The sequence below is a fragment of the Felis catus genome, chromosome C1, assembly GCF_018350175.1.
Source record: "Felis catus isolate Fca126 chromosome C1, F.catus_Fca126_mat1.0, whole genome shotgun sequence".
Classification (NCBI taxonomy): domain Eukaryota; kingdom Metazoa; phylum Chordata; class Mammalia; order Carnivora; family Felidae; genus Felis; species Felis catus.
In genome coordinates this window covers 96,160,062-96,174,958 of record NC_058375.1, presented here as the reverse complement: position 1 = coordinate 96,174,958, position 14,897 = coordinate 96,160,062, and the positions used below count along the sequence as shown (strand labels likewise).

The 14,897-nt window shown below is 51.0% G+C and overlaps 2 protein-coding genes across 3 annotated transcripts; one reads left to right on the top strand and one right to left on the bottom strand.

The window, feature by feature from the left end:
- Nucleotides 1–651: 651 nt before the first annotated feature.
- LOC123379005 (translation initiation factor IF-2-like) lies at nucleotides 652–13,363 on the top strand. 2 transcript variants are annotated; one of them, XR_006582866.1, is made up of 4 exons: nucleotides 652–7,155; nucleotides 8,084–9,991; nucleotides 11,666–11,712; nucleotides 12,774–12,961. XR_006582866.1 is itself a non-coding variant. In XM_045033299.1 (2 exons), exons 1-2 carry the CDS (start codon nucleotides 11,202–11,204, stop codon nucleotides 13,361–13,363), a joined length of 1,101 nt encoding a protein of 366 aa, XP_044889234.1. In that variant the 5' UTR covers nucleotides 10,314–11,201. The 2 variants fall into 2 exon arrangements, 1 of the variants encoding a protein (XP_044889234.1); XM_045033299.1 differs by lacking the exons at nucleotides 652–7,155; nucleotides 8,084–9,991 and having other exon boundaries at nucleotides 10,314–11,712; nucleotides 12,774–13,363.
- TAFA3 (TAFA chemokine like family member 3) lies at nucleotides 7,083–13,029 on the bottom strand. Its single transcript, XM_045033300.1, has 6 exons — nucleotides 12,955–13,029; nucleotides 11,647–11,704; nucleotides 10,203–10,318; nucleotides 9,371–9,520; nucleotides 8,371–8,495; nucleotides 7,083–7,261 (listed from the first exon to the last, which is right to left on the bottom strand). Exons 3-6 carry the CDS (start codon nucleotides 10,315–10,317, stop codon nucleotides 7,250–7,252), a joined length of 402 nt encoding a protein of 133 aa, XP_044889235.1. The 5' UTR covers nucleotide 10,318; nucleotides 11,647–11,704; nucleotides 12,955–13,029; the 3' UTR covers nucleotides 7,083–7,249.
- Nucleotides 13,364–14,897: the final 1,534 nt, after the last annotated feature.

Below are 14,897 nucleotides of genomic sequence, written 5' to 3'. Positions count from 1 at the left end.
TCTATGAAGCATTGTACCTCTTCCTTCCTGGGAGGAGATACCAGGGGCAGTGGCTTGTCTTTTACCACGAGAATATTTTGATAGGCAAGAATACTTTGATAGGCCTCCAATCGCCAGGATCCTTGAAAATGTACCAGAGTGGCAAGCTCCCTAATCTCTGTAGGATTTATTTTACACCATCTGGCATGCATGTGTCTTACCAAAGCGTCTAGAGCACTTACTTCTTCCTACTCAACAGGTCCACCCAACATCATGGTATCCGTGTGGTTGACAGAGCCCTGAGGAAAGAGATGAAAGTGTATTGCGGGCCTTGCCAATTGAAAGTAAACTGTTTCTGGTGATCTTTACAAACAGGTGCAAAGAAAAGACATTTTCCAGATCAATACCTGCATAACAGATGCAAGGGATGTCTTTGCTCCAATAGAGAAACCATGTCTGGAACAGAAGCTGACACTGGAGTCAGCCTGATTAACTTTATGATCATGCACTGTTATTCTCCAAAACCCATTTATTTGTATTCTACACAGAGTAAACAGGCAAGCTGAGAGAGGATAATCGCCACTACCACATCCTTCAAGTCCTGCTGTGACACTCATGTCTGCAATCTCTCCGGGAATGATACCACTTACCATTCTGGTAGGTACAGGCCATTCTAGACGCTTCTGCTTGACATTTCCCACCATAATAGCCTCGTTGCATGTGTTAGTGAACCAATATGGAGTGGAAATAGAAGTGGTTCTTCTCATTCCTACCCCTAACGATTCACTAGCAAAATGCTACTTCTCATTCCTAAAACTTAGGGCACTGCTGATTTAGAGGTATTAGTTTCCAAGAGAAAGATGTCTCCCCCGGGGGAGACAAAAAATGATCCTATTAACATAGGGACTAACATATGCCACCTGGCTACTTTGAGTTTGGTTTTCAGAAATCTCAATCCTGCAGCTACAGGAAATAAAGGTTTATTTTACGGCAATCACAGAACAATCCTGCTCCCTTACGTATGTCTTGAGTTGGGAACTTATAGCCCTTTGCTTATAGTTTTCTTTCTCCAAGTTCTTGAGTGCACTCAGAAGCAACCAACTAACCTTATTGTACTCTTTATTTCCATTACAGTGTTCAGTGGTAGCAACTACTTGGTCACCCAGAGCCCTGCCTACTGTAGGTATCTGGTTCTAGCTGAGTTCAGGTGGTAACTAATGTACCTGTCTTGCCACCACCTGCCACGGTCTACCGGTGTCTCCTTTACCATGAGCAATAGGGTCATTAATGCCTTTAAATCTAATCATATTAACTCAAGATTCCCATCCTTAAGGTTCTATTCTCTGGAACTATTTCTACTACCTATAAGGCATTTGCTATCAATTTGATAATGATACTAATGGTGTTAGTCAGGGCTCCGTCAGGAAGGGAGAAATAGTAACAGTAATTGTGTAATAAGGGATTTAGTAGAGGAACAAAGCTTTAAACATTTTTGGAGAAACTAGGGAAATAAGCATATGAATGGAAAAGTTGGAAGATCAGAGAAAAGTCACTAATCAACCTTCTCAAATCAGGCATATCCAACTGTTAGAGCAGGATCTAAAGAGCTGGTGGAGAAGTTTATGTGGGACACTGTTTCTTCTCCATCTGGGGGTTGGCTCGGGGTTGCTGTGGGTCAGAAGGGCTAGATTTGCTGAGAAAAGCTTGATGTGGAATGAGGGAAAATGAGTACAGCCTGGAACCTGCTGGCACCTGTAATCATGACAGCCTTCCGAGAGTAATTGCTATTGCTGCACTTCTCTGCCTTCCAACTTCAGCAACTCTAATCTGGAACTATGCAGGGAAGAGAATTCTGGGAAATATTGTTTCAACCTACCCAAACCACCACAGTACAAAACCGCCACATGCCATGTATTAGCTGCCTGATGTTGAGCAAGTTGTTTCATGTCTGTGAGTTTCTCTAAGTCTCTTTTCCATCTCAGGATTTGGACATTGTCTTCTGGAACATTGTCTCGGGTTTTCTGGAATATGCCCTGTTGCTGCGTATGTCCCACTTACAGGCCTCTTGACAGGGGCACTACCTCCTCTCACTGGCCACCTATGACTCCCTCTCAGCCCTAGGATTTGTGGCGGCCTTTCCCTAGCTGGGGTTACCTAGCCCTTCCAGGCAGCCCTCTTGGGCAGTCCGCATAGGCCCTCGGAAAACATACAAACATCTGTGGTCTGCTGAGCTCTGGATGTGCAGCTTGCTCCCAAGAGAGTTCTCTGGGCTTACTGTCCAGGACCGCAAGCCGACCATAGCCACTGACCTTTAGATCATTTTCAGGCCTGAGTCCCTCTGTCCCCCGCTGTCCAATTGATTTAAGTCAAGATCTTTTGAGTTCTTTTCTGCAATCCCCCTAGGTAGGGTATAGTAAGGATCAACAGCTAAATCTTCCCCTTGGCTGGGGAAGGGAGGAAGTGGCAATCCTCTCCAGATAGATCATCACTACCACCTGCCTTTCTACTTGAACTCTTAGCCCTCTCTTATATATTGTGGAGGTGGGTAATGGACTATTGATCACCCCTTTTACAAATCTGTAGAAATACTCTACCATCTTGATTAGAATGTGGGGGTAGTTAAGAATAGTTGATACCTAGCTTTCTTTTCCGAACTTTGGAGCCTCTGTCCACATTTTGAGATGGGGAAAGTCCCATTTAACATACTGTTACCTATATAAAGAGCCTAGCATGATGCTTAACACATGGTAGACATTCACTAATAGAGGCGATGATGGATTGCCAAACACGTGGATCGATCCAGACTTCTAAATGGCTGGAATCCTCTCCCCCTAAACCAGTCTAAAAAGGAGTTTGTAGCCTCATGTAAGGCTTAAGAGGTAGTTGCCTGGTCCTCCTTATGCCCAGTCCACGTGTCTATTACAAATACAATGTCTAGAGCCACCTGAGTCTAGTATCTCCTGTACCCATGCACACACCCAGATCCACAACCCACACTCAGGGACGAATTGCAAGCCCAAGGAAGTCAGGAACCAGCTTAGCTGCTCACACTGGGGGAAGAGAGAAATGAGCTTTCTCCTGTTCTGAACTCACATCTCAGCCACAGAAGGTGGAGTGGGAACATGCAGTCGGGTGCTGAGCCATGTGTAGCCAGCATGCCCTGGTCTGACATGCAGGCTGGCATCTGTCTTCATTAGTCAGTCTCTGTGCTAATCTAGTTTTTATATATTTTTGAGTAGCAGCCTTGTTTGTGGGCATGGAGATACTCCAATCCACAGATGCACAGAAACACCAGCAGCATATGTATATACACAGCACATGCAGTTACTTTCCTTAAGTTTAAAAGCAGAAGCTACATGAATTTGGAAAATATAAACTCAGCTGACTGACCTGGGGTGTGATAACATACTAAGGAAGCATTCTTCTATTTCAAAGTCTTTCTCTTGGCCTCTTAGCCTTTGTGACTTCATTTCTTCCGTTGTTAGGTCTCACAAGTGGCACCGGAAAGGGTTAAAGGAGACACAAGCACAGCCTCCAAGAAATCCCAAACCCAGAAATACACAACCCAGAGTTGTCATTTTCCAGATTGCAGGCACGTACTGAGAAAGATTCAATTAAAACACTAGGGCTGGGATTGGCAAAAGTTTTCTATAAAGGGTCCGACAGTAAATATTTTAGGCCTTCTGGGACATATGGTCTCTTTGCAATGTCTCAGTTCTGCTGTCCTAGCAGGAAAGTAGTCATAGACAAAACAAACAAGTGAGAGCAGTGATGTTCCAATGAAATTTTATTTGCAAAAGGAGTCAGTGGGCCAAATTCAGCCCACGGGCCTTAGTTTGCAGTTTCCCACTCTAGAATCTAAAGAAGCCAGAAGCCATCAAGACTGGCTTCACAGGTATTCCAAAGGTTGATAAGGCCTTCATACTATGTCCTCCAAAAAGGAAAAAAATCAACTATTTTGGGTGTGGCATCAGTTTTCTTCTATTACATGCTGTGCCTTGATATTTTGATGTTCATCTGAATGAGTTATCCCAGTCCCTCCTTTTTGTCTTTACGTCTCTCTTTCTGTGTATATTTCTCTAAAGGCTTCCCATTCTTCATTCTGTCCCCTTGCACTCACAGGGTTTGGAGACTTTAGAATAAGACCCCTTCACATCCATCCTTGCTACAATCCTGGCTTCTTTTCAGGTTCCTCATCTGTACTGGAGTACAGAGGCATGTAAAGAACACTTGTCTGGATCACTGGGTAGGACATACTGTGTGACTTTGAGCCAATCACCTAACCTCTCTGAGCCTCCCTTTCCAAATCTGTCAAAGGGAAAAGTTGCCTAATTGATCTCTAAAATTCCTTCTAGCTCTAAGCGTATGATTTTAGGAAGCTTCAGCCTCAACCTGAGGCAACTGTCTGGGACCATTAATTATGATGTCACTCTCAGACCTTAATGAGACTGCCAGGAGGTCACAGAAATTAGCCACATGATCTCTGGTAGTCGGCAACCTTCCTAAGGCCTCACAGCTGAGGAGGTGAGGATACCAGATAATGTGAGAGAATCTGGAGAGTCCAGCCCGCTGACAAATGACTCCAGGACCCCTATGCTCCAGGAAAATTAGTTTGCATTCCTAAACTGCCTTTGAAGTTGCTACAAAACGTGCAGTAATATTGACTTAGTTGGAAACATGACCCTAGGGAGCTACTGTTGGAGGTGGGAGGCTTTCTTTTCTCCACCAGACCCTCTTGTGTTGTGTGGAGCTCTCCTGGCTGTGTAAGGGACACCCCTCAAAGCCCACCAAATAAATATATGAGTAGGTCTTGAGGAAATGGAGGTAAATCCCAGCATATGCCAAAGGAAAGAGGCTTTTTCTGTCAGCAGAGATGAGGGACATCAGGGAGGGTCAGGGAACCAGGACCTTGGGTGAGGCGGGAGCAGGTGGAAGTTGGCAGTTGAGGTGGGGGCAGTGGGGGAATTTAACACAAAATCACCCCCATTCTCTTGGCTCATAGTCCAGTCGTTTGTGGATGCAGCAGATGGGCAGGGGGCTGGCGCCCTCCCTCTGCCTCCTGGACACAGTCTCAAGGGATGGGGAGGGAGTGGAGAAGTCCTCCTGGCCTCCAGGAAAGCAGGCTCTTATTGTCTGACTCTGCTAAAGCTGCCTCATTTGTAGCCTAAATAATTCACTCACCAATCTCTCAAGGAACATTAGAAGAAAAACAAAACCCAACCCAGCCCTCATGCTCAGGTTCCCACTGCAGGCAAGTCCGGCCAGGAGGCTGGCAGGCAATCCCAAGCTGCAGAGATGGCCTGCCTTCAAAGGTTCATCGGACAGGCAACCTTCCAAAAATGGCCTGGGGTCTGGTTTTGGACAGCTTTTTGAGCTAAGAATGGTTTTTACATTTTTAAAAGGCTTTTTAAAAAGACAAAACAAAACAAAAAAACAGCAGCAAAGAAAAATTTGTCAGAGACTTCCAGTGGCCTGCAAAGCCTAAAATAATCGCTATCTGGCCCTTTCCAGAAGACTTGCCAGTCCCTTAATCCATTCCCTGGTCTTGAAGGAAGTGATGACAACCTCTGACCTATTCCTTCACTTACCCCACTCCCTGACACCACTAGGTGCAGAGATTCAAAGTTGGCAGACTTCTGATATTTACAGTCTAGTGAGAAGCTGGCATCATTTCCCACTCCATTACCAAAAGCAGAACTAAATACAAACAGGAAGATAAACCCTCGAGTAGGGTGAACAGTCTTGGTTTGGCTGCTTGGGGAAGAAGGGAAAGAAGCAGGGAGAGGCTGAGATTCAGCCTCAACCCATCCTCTGGGGGGAGAATTCAACATTGGTCTCTGCTGACACCCCTCCCCTCGAGCTCCACTCCCTTCCATACACGCCCTGTGATCCTGGTGATCCCAGCTGATCCCAGCTCATCTTCACAGTCACTGAGCCTGTAATTCTTTTACTGATGAGATATCCAACTAGCCCATATCTCTGAGTCTCTGAAGCCTGCGTGTCATTCTGACTCTGACAAACCTCAATCCTGGACAGAGGCTCCATCTAGCCCTGCAAGGGCTCCTCTACTGCCCAGCAGGGCCTTTGAAGGGAGAGGACTGTGACCATCTCTGGACTCCACCCAGAGCCTCTCCTGAAGCCAGAGCCTCTGGGAGTTACATACAAGCCTAAGCATTCGGGGAGGGATGCGTCAGCCTAGACAATAGGGCTGCCAGCTCAGAGTGTCTCAGGTGTAACTGGGCCAAGTGACCTCTGAGCTGTCATGGGGGTTGTTAGTAATTTTGGAGGCTGAAGGCAGAGTGGAGATCCGGTGGTCCCACCTAGCATCTAGGTATTCTGGATTACTTCAGATAACAAGGACCTGTTCTGGCATCTCCCAAGAAAAATGGTGCTGCTCTCCTGCCAGTCCTTTGCAGCCTCCTGTTCCTGCAAACATGGAAGGCCCAGGTTGGAATCCCACATCCGGGCTAAGTGAAAGGTCTGAGAGATTTGGGATCCCAAACTGGGAGATCTTGACCAACTCATCTTAGCCTCGGGGACTCAGCTTCCTCATCTGTTGAAATAAGCAAACAAACAAAAACCTGAGGTGCTTGGATGGTGGTAATTTTAAGGTCCCGTCCGTCCCATACCCAATGAATAGCCCAAACCAGGCCACACCTCTGCAGAAGCTTTGCTGGAAAGTTGACTGGCTTCATCTCAGCTTTCCTTCCCCAAGTCAACCCGGTCTCATGCAAATGAGATACAGCTGGTCTCTCATCAAGGGGAGGGGGTTTCCCCTCAGCACGTTGGCAGCTTGCTGGGTGTTCAGACCCATGTGAGGGAGGGAAGTGGAGGGGAGTGGATTTGACCTCTTGTCTTCATGCCTTGTGGCGAGGAGGTGGCTGAAGGGCCGTGGGAGTCTCACCCTCGCACCCCCAACAGGCCCACAGCATGTGACCCGGAAGCCGCACACAGTGTCTTAACCTGAATTAGCTCAATTGTCTTTCAACAGCTCTCCAATTTGACTGGACATCCCTCAAGGGCAGGGACGGTATCTTGACCTTCTTCTGGGTCCCCCAGGAGAACCCAGCACAACACTAGGTATGTGGCCGGAGATCCGTCCTTATCGGCTGAGCAACTCAGTTGAAATGTCCCTGGAAAAAGTGATCTTGCACTTGGCACAGGGCGTGTGTCCAGGTAAGTGAATCTCCATTTTTGCTGGCTGATAACGATACCACTCTTCAGTCCAGGGCTCAGTCAAGCTGTCTTGTCCAGGCCGTGACCCCAGGAGCTATCTTGTGACCTAGAGAGCGGGTGATGGGGGAAGGTTAGAGAAGGGAATGCCCAAGACTCCCCAGGAGATGTAGGTCATATAAAGGTCGTTGCTGTTGATCCCTTCTCCCTAAAGCAGTGCAGGCTGGGAGAGCATGGCTGGCGTGGCCCACACAAACATAAATCAAGCACCCCTCACCACTGCTTGCTTCGGAGTAGCTAACCAAACTGCAAACACCGCAATCTATAGGCTATAAACCCAAACCTATAAAACAGTGACAAATGTCACGAGCTCTCTGGCGGGTCTCGCCGTCTTCCGGTCTTGACTATACTCAGGATGGCGTCTCCCTTGCCTGCTTGCAGACAGGATGCTCTGCTTTACCTCTAGTCACACTTTTTCTTGCCGTAACTCCTCCTGTTCTGTGTCCTACGAATATGTTGCTCTCTTCAGAACCCTGAAGGCCACCTTCTCCTCTCTGTTTACATGTCTGCTTGTCTGCTGGTGTGTGGTGGTGGGAAGGGAAGGCAGAAGGCAGGCTTCTGGCTTGCCCCAAGTGTCACTGATCTGCACAAATGCTGATGACAGAGCCATGCAACTGATTAGTTACGACACACATGGAATTGCTAATGAGTTTGATAAAATTTTCATTACCCCTTGTTCTGCGGGGGCAGGCAGCAAACCATGAAAGTAATAATCCTCTTGGGTGCTGTTGCAGTAAGATGAGAGGAGGACAGGTGTGAGCTGCAGGGAGTTAATCCCGGGGGTGGGGTGGGTCTGCAGCAGGGGTGGGTGGGCAGAGATTCCCCTCAGAATTATCTGAACAATTTCCTAATTCTCTACTTCGTTCTTAAGGACCTGACATTTTCTGGGAGTCAGACTCCCCCTGGGAAGAAGAGGAAACGAAGGCATATGGAGCATTAGGGATTTGCCCAGGACACATAAGATTTCAAATCCAGAGTCCCTAACTCCAGTCCCTGGAGTCGAGATAGTCCAGGGGACTGACCAGGGATGTGCCCACACGTTTCACGGATCTCCCCTTGGGATGCCGACAGCCTAGACTCCCAGGCTCCCGTGCCCCCGGTTCCAGCCCACGTGAAAGGGGAAGCGTAGGGTGGGGTGAAGTGGCCATCGCTGGATACCTTGGTGGTTTTGACTTTGTGTCCGCTGCTGCAGCTCCATCCCGACAGGTCCGGGAGCACTTTACACTCCTCCCCCGGCAGGCAGGGCTCCATCTGACACCACCACTTCTGCAGGACGATGGAGGCTGTGGGAGCAGGAGGCAGTGAGGGCAGCTCTAAGCTGTCCTGGAGTACAGCGTGCAGTCAAGGGTGGGGAGTCTGTGCGGAATGAAGTGCAAGTTTGCACACCGCTGGCTGTGAGCCCTGCCTTCCCCTGTCTTTCCCCGACTCCGGGCTGCTCAGAAAGGCAGTACTCAGGCTGAGGCTGGGGCACACAACCGTATCAAAGTCAATCCCACTGACCCCTACGTGTCGCCAAGACAGCACGGGGTGAAGGCAGGGGAAGTTCTCCAGGGAACCCTTCAGTTGAGTCACCATGGCATTAGCAGAGAGGCACGGTCTTCAACATACCCACTTGGTGTATGTGAGCAAGTGTGAAAGGGCTCCACAGACCAGGAGTGCAAAGCAGGCGTGCATGTGAGCACAAGTGGGCACGTTTACAACATGGTCACGTGAGTGTGAGCCTACAAGCATGGGTGCAATCATGGGGGGGAGGGGGGAGTGAAACATCTGTGTCCATGTGAGGGGAAGGTCAGGGCCACAGGAGAATGGGCAGGGGTGTGTGTGTGTGTGTGTGTGTGTGTGTGTAAGAGACCTCGGAGGCGCAGGAGGAGAGGTCAAGGTCTGGGGGAGTTAAGTGTGAGTCTGGCAGGATATGTGAGAGGATTCGTGTGACAGAATGCGTCTGCGTAGCGCCTGGCAGCGAATGTGGATGAGAGGGAGGGATGAAGTGGGGACGGTCCGTCTGCCCTCCTCCCCCCAGAGGTACCCCGCATTTGAGACTGATTGCCAAAGCCCTGGGATGGTATGAAACCATATCCCGAGCAGATGGTGTGGCCTAGACAGACCTCCTTATCTCTGTGATCGGGCCCTCCCCGCCGGGTCCCGGCCTCTCACTCACCGTCCACGCAGGAGGGCTTTGCCCGCGTGGTGCCGGCCACCTGGCCGGGAAAGCAAGAGCATTTGACAGTCTGGGAGCGCTCCTCGATGCGGTTCCGGTTGCAGCAGCGACGAGCGGCAATCACCTCGCAGGTGCCCTGCTTCACAAGGACTGAAGTGGCCAGACAAGATGAGGTGCCCAGCCCAGGCCTGCAACCCTGCTCCCCTCCCACCTGCCCTGCACATCCTCCAGGCCCTCCTCCCCGCCGAGGGGAGGGGTGTTCAAGAGATTTCCAACTGCAGGGGAGGAGGAAACACAGGAAATCCTCCTGCTGCTTCAGTGTTCCTATCCTTCCTTCTTCCTCAGTCAGGCCACACTCAGCCCTCTTTGGCGGAGCCTGGCCCTTGGGTGGAAGAGAGGTAGGATTCCCCACCAGCCCCCACTTCCTCTGGTTTTGTCCGGTTGAGGGCAAGGGCCCCGGGGGCTTACAATGCGTGGAGAGGATCGTGGAGAGGATCATCCGCTTACACAGGCTTTAGCCATCCCAGAAGGAAAACCACAGAATTAGGCCAGGAGGCAAGACTTAAGCCTCCACCCCAGGGCCTCTCTCCCTGCAGAACACCTTCTGGCCTGGAAGGAAAGGTGAGCAAGGGGTTTGCCCACACCTTCTCTGGGCTGGGATAGCAGAGGGGGGGGTGGATATTCCTGGGCGAAAACCAGAGAAGGAGTCAGAGCCCCTAGAATCTGCACCCTCAGCCTCGGAGAACTGCCTGTGTGGAATAGGGTGGGGTGGTGTCCAGCTCTCCAGGCATCCTGAGAAACCCTGTCCCAGGCTCTGCCACCTCCCCCAAACCTGTGGGAGTTGGCGGCTGCAAGGAAGCTGAGGCGAGGAGGGTCCACAGCCAGGCCAGGTAAAGTGCCAGCAGCCAGGGGCCCGTGCTCCAGTTCTGAGAGGTCCTCTCACGCATCCTGTGGAGCGAAGCACACACTCTGCTCAACTCTGGGCAGGAGCTCCCCGCAGTCCAGCCCCAGCACCTCCGTGCCACGCGCTCTGGGAGGCACAGAGGTGGGCAGGACATGCACACCTTGTCCCCAGGCAACTCCCGGCCTGGGACAAACCATACAAAGTGGTGAGCTCTACAGTAGGGAAAGGGAGCAGGGAGACTGTCCTGCTGGGAAAAGCACGGACAGCTTTGTGGGGGAGATAACATTTAAGAGGGTGTTGAAGGATGAACCAGACGTGGTCCCTTGGAGGGCTGTGACACAGAAGGAACCATACTGCTGACTCCCATTTTTTGAGCCCTTGACCTAAGCACTTCACATACATGCCCTTGCAGCCTTCACAACTGTCCTACAAAGTAGGATTATTTGTACCTATTTGACAGATGAGCAAACTGATACTTGAAAGGCTGGATGCAACCTAAACAGCCATCAATAAAGCAGGGGCTAAATACATTGTGGAGCATCTGTACAAATGCAGTTACATCCAGGCAGCTATAAAATAGACTGAGGAAATGCTTTAGGTACTGAGCCATGCAATGATCTCTAACGATAATCCACCATTAAGGGGAAAAAAGCAAAGTGCAGGATGGTGTGTATTAAATGCATAAAAGGGAAAGATTATATATGTTGCTTAAATATGCATAAGCTAGCCCTGGAAAATGTACCAATGTTATGAAACATAGTAACATTGATTGCCACCAAAAAGGGGAACTGGTTGGCTGAGAGATGGAGGTAGAAGGGAGACCTATCTATTGTTTTTTTTATTTTTTCGGGTTTTGAACTGTGGGCATGTGGTAGCAATTCAATTTAAACAGATTCAAATTAAAAAAAAAAAAAGAAATGAAATGAAATGAAACTAGGGCTAATAGTTAATAGAAGTCAAATGACTGTCCAAGGCCAGGCAGCATGTTGGGTGGCAGAGGCCCAGAGCGCAGAAGCCTGCCCTATTCCTCCTGTACCACTTTGCTTCTCCTCTTCCCCCATCCTTGATGGGTCCCGCCTCCCATCTATCCCAGAGGAGGAACCGGAAATGGAGGGGATCCCAAGGAAGCAGAGGCATAGAGCAGCAGGGAGCTGCCCAGGCATAGAAGGAGCCTGGACCATCCTCTCTGCTGCACTGCTGGCCCCTTGGGACATTATTGGGGTCCCTCAGGTGTCAGCACCATCCTGGGAACACCAGAGGCCAAGCCAAATGCCAGAACTTTGGACAGAGTGCTTGATTTCTGTACCACCCCCCTCCCCCGACCCCCATCCCCACTTCAACTCTCTCCCATGTCAACTGTCTCCTCACTCACCTTTTTGGGGATCTTTCAGCTTCTGTCTGTTCATCCACTGGCCTCAGACTCACTCTACCTGGACAAGTAAGAAAGACTCTTTGGGGCCTGCAAGGGTTAGAAGGAGCCCATGGTCCTGTAGGGGGTGAGGGAGGGCCCAGGTAAGGACAAGGGGTGGCACTGAAGTAGAGGCCAATTCTCATGCTTCCCCAAGGTGCAGGGCAGGACACAGAGTCTCTCCTCTGCCTTAGGAATTCACAGGGGTCCTTGCAGACTGTGGGAACAGGTAGGGCAGCTAGCCTGAGCAGCCTAAGGGTTCCTCTGCCCCATGGGGGGGGGGGATGGGGGTAGGGTAAAGTGGGGTGGATGGTAGGGAGGGGTCTAGGAATCAAAGTTATCTCCGCTCTGGCCTTGGGGTGGGGGGTGGGGGAGCTGAAGGCCAGTGAAGGATTCCTGAGCAGGCTCTGACAGAATTCTGCTCCAAGAGACACCTGGAAAAGACCCCAAGGTCTTGAATCCTTTGGTCTCTACCCCCGACCCTCACTGCACCCCTGTCCTGGACTCACACAGAGCTGGCTCAGCTCTGTCACCCTCACCCCCATTTCCCTTCCAGAGGGCTAGAATGGGGTTCCTCTCAGTCTCTAGCCTCAGGGGCCCCAGCTCAACAGCTTCTCCATTTCTCCCTATGGCCTCTCATCCCTCAGCCTCTGAGGGGAGGTGGAGCGGAGGCAGGTGGGAAGGTGGGGCCCAGAGAGGACTATGGGGATGGATGGAGGAAGTGGTGCCAATACCCCAGGAGTGTGCTCCGCGGGCAAGAGCTTCCCAGAAGGTTTATCTCTTTTCTGAGTAGGATCTCCTCTCCCCATCGCCCTCAGGAACCTTCATTCCCATCATTACAAATCCAGCTTTGTCTTCTCGCAGGCAGTTCTCATCCCTTTTTTCTCTGGGCTGCCACACCCTCCAAGCCAACTCTCCCATGAGCCCCAAGACCCAAAAGATGGGCAGCGTGCATTTGGGCTGAGCTCTCTGGAATTCTATTCCCTCCTTCAGAGATACGGTGGAGGGGGCGGGGAAGGGAAGCTTCTGAGATTTTCCTGGGCTTCCACTCTCCTGCCTCAGTTTGCCAGGCTGTTTTTCCCAAACCCAAGATGCAGGCTATGGGGAGGCTGAGTTAGCAGCCCGCATACCAGCGTGGAGTCGAGGATGTGGACCACAAGAGCCTTTAAGCTTGCACTGCCTTCTCCCGGCCTCCTCCAGCGCTCGCCCACTCCTCCAAATTCTGAGCCCCCACCCTCCGGATCTATCTGCCCCACGGCGGTGCCCACTTGCCTCTGAGTCCGGCACCAAGACTCCAAAAGGCGGACTTCGGGCCGGAGCGGCCGGCTTGGGTGCGTGTCGAGTCTGGAGCCCTGTGTCCCTCACCAAGTTGCGGCGTCCGGCAGGCGACGGGGCTCCGGCCAAAGTGGCATCACGGTCGTGCCCGGCGCCGCTCCGCAAGGCTCAGGCGGGGTCCTTCCGAGGCTCCCGCCGGCAGCCCAGGGCGCGCGCAGCTGCCGCCGCCTCCCGGTCACCGGGGGCCACCCCCGCTCCGCCAGCCCCTCTGCGGGCGCCACCGCCTCCTCTCGGACAGCTCCCGGCGGGCGAGCGGGCGGGCACAGGCGGGCGCAGCGGCCCCTGGCGGCCGACGGAAGAAGAGCGAGGAGGGCCCGGCCGGCCCCCGCCGCAGCAGTCCGGGTGAACATCTCCCCGGTGCAGGCCGGGTAAGCCAGAGAAGTCCCCGAAAACTCTCCGTCTTGTGGCTTCTGGGGTGGGGGTGGGGGCTGAGTATAAGAAGGGATTGCCAAGATCTCCAGGGTGGTTGAGTCTTGAAGATTCTAGAAGTGCACTATCCAGAATGATGGCCACTAACCACAAGTGGTTATTGAAATTTACATATGGGAGTGCCTGGGTGGCTCAGTCGGTTAAGCCTCCAACTCTTGATTTCCGCTTAGGTCACGATCTCACAGCTGAGTTCAAGCCCTGCATCTGGCTCTGTGCTGACAGCCTGAAGACTGCTTGGGATTCTCCCCCTCTGGTTCTGTCTGCCCTTTCCCTGCTCATGCGCTCGCTCTCTCTCTCTCTCTCTCTCTCTCTCTCTCAAAATAAATAAACTTGAAAAACTAAAGAAAAATAAATTTACATATAAGTTGGGGCACTTGGGTGGCTCAGGTGGTTAAGCATGGGACTTCCGCTCAGGTCATGACCTTACTGTTTGTGAGTTCCAGCCTGCATGGGGCTCTGTGCTGACAGTTCAGAGCCGGAGCCTGCCTCCATCCTGTGTCTCCCTCTCTCTGCTCCTCCCCCACTCTCACTCTGTCTCTCTCTCAAAAATAAACATCAAAAAAAATTTTAATTTAAATTTACATATAAACTAAATACAATCTAAATATTGTTTCTTTTTTAAAATTTATTTTGAGAGAGAGAGAGAGAGAGCATGTGAATGGGTACCTGCGCATTAGTGGGGGAGGGGCAGAGAGAGAGGGAGAGAGAATCCCAAGTGGACCCTGCACTGTAAGCCCAGCACTCTATGCAGGTTAGAACTTACAAACCATGAGATCTTGACCTGAGCAGAAATCAAGAATCAGAGGCTTAACAGACTGAGCTACCCAGGTGCCCCTAAACACTTTATTTGCACTCACCACATTTCAAGTGCTCAATAGCTACATGAAACTAGGGACTACTGTACTGAAAAGATACAGAACATCCCCAGCATTGCACCAAATTCTATTAGACAATGCACTTCTAGATTGGTATGTTAGCCCTCCACTATGAAAATGTTAAAATCCAGGTGGGAAGAGCAAATGATCTTTGCTCCACCCACCCCGTCACAATGGGAAAGTTCTAGCTGATGTCTAATCTAGAGGGTGTCCTTCCTTCCGTCCCCTTCCCACAACAGCAGACCCTTCTTCCCCAAAGAAACTGAGGCAGAGTGGAGCTGGAACCAGGTGGGAAGAGGCCGCAAGCCAGCGGGGCGGTACCGGGGGGGGGGGGGCGCGGGTGGGCAGCCCAGAGCAGGAGGAATGGTGTGGTCAGGGGCAGGAAGGACTAGCTGAGGTATGAGGTAGAGGCTGAGCAGGCAGGAGGGCTGATAATTGGTCTCTATGGTTGATGGCTGTGAACCCCAACTTGAGAGCCAAACTTGAGCTGGTATGTTCATTATATAAGCTACAATATAAATGCAATTTCTAATTCTTTACAGGGTAACATTTTGGATGTGAAAGCCTTAGACAAAT

Bases quoted from the DNA above. Each gene is read 5' to 3' on its own strand.
- TAFA3 (XM_045033300.1), bottom strand. From the start codon at position 10,317: ATGCGTGAGAGGACCTCTCAGAACTGGAGCACGGGCCCCTGGCTGCTG. The intron at 9,521-10,202 runs GTTTGGGGGAGG...TGGCCACTTCAG, and splicing joins GCAGCCGCCAACTCCCACAG to TCCTTGTGAAGCAGGGCACC. The intron at 8,496-9,370 runs GTGAGTGAGAGG...CTGCTCCCACAG, and splicing joins AAAGCCCTCCTGCGTGGACG to CCTCCATCGTCCTGCAGAAG.
- LOC123379005 (XM_045033299.1), top strand. From the start codon at position 11,202: ATGAAACTAGGGCTAATAGTTAATAGAAGTCAAATGACTGTCCAAGGC. The intron at 11,713-12,773 runs GTAAGAAAGACT...CCCAAACCCAAG, and splicing joins GACTCACTCTACCTGGACAA to ATGCAGGCTATGGGGAGGCT.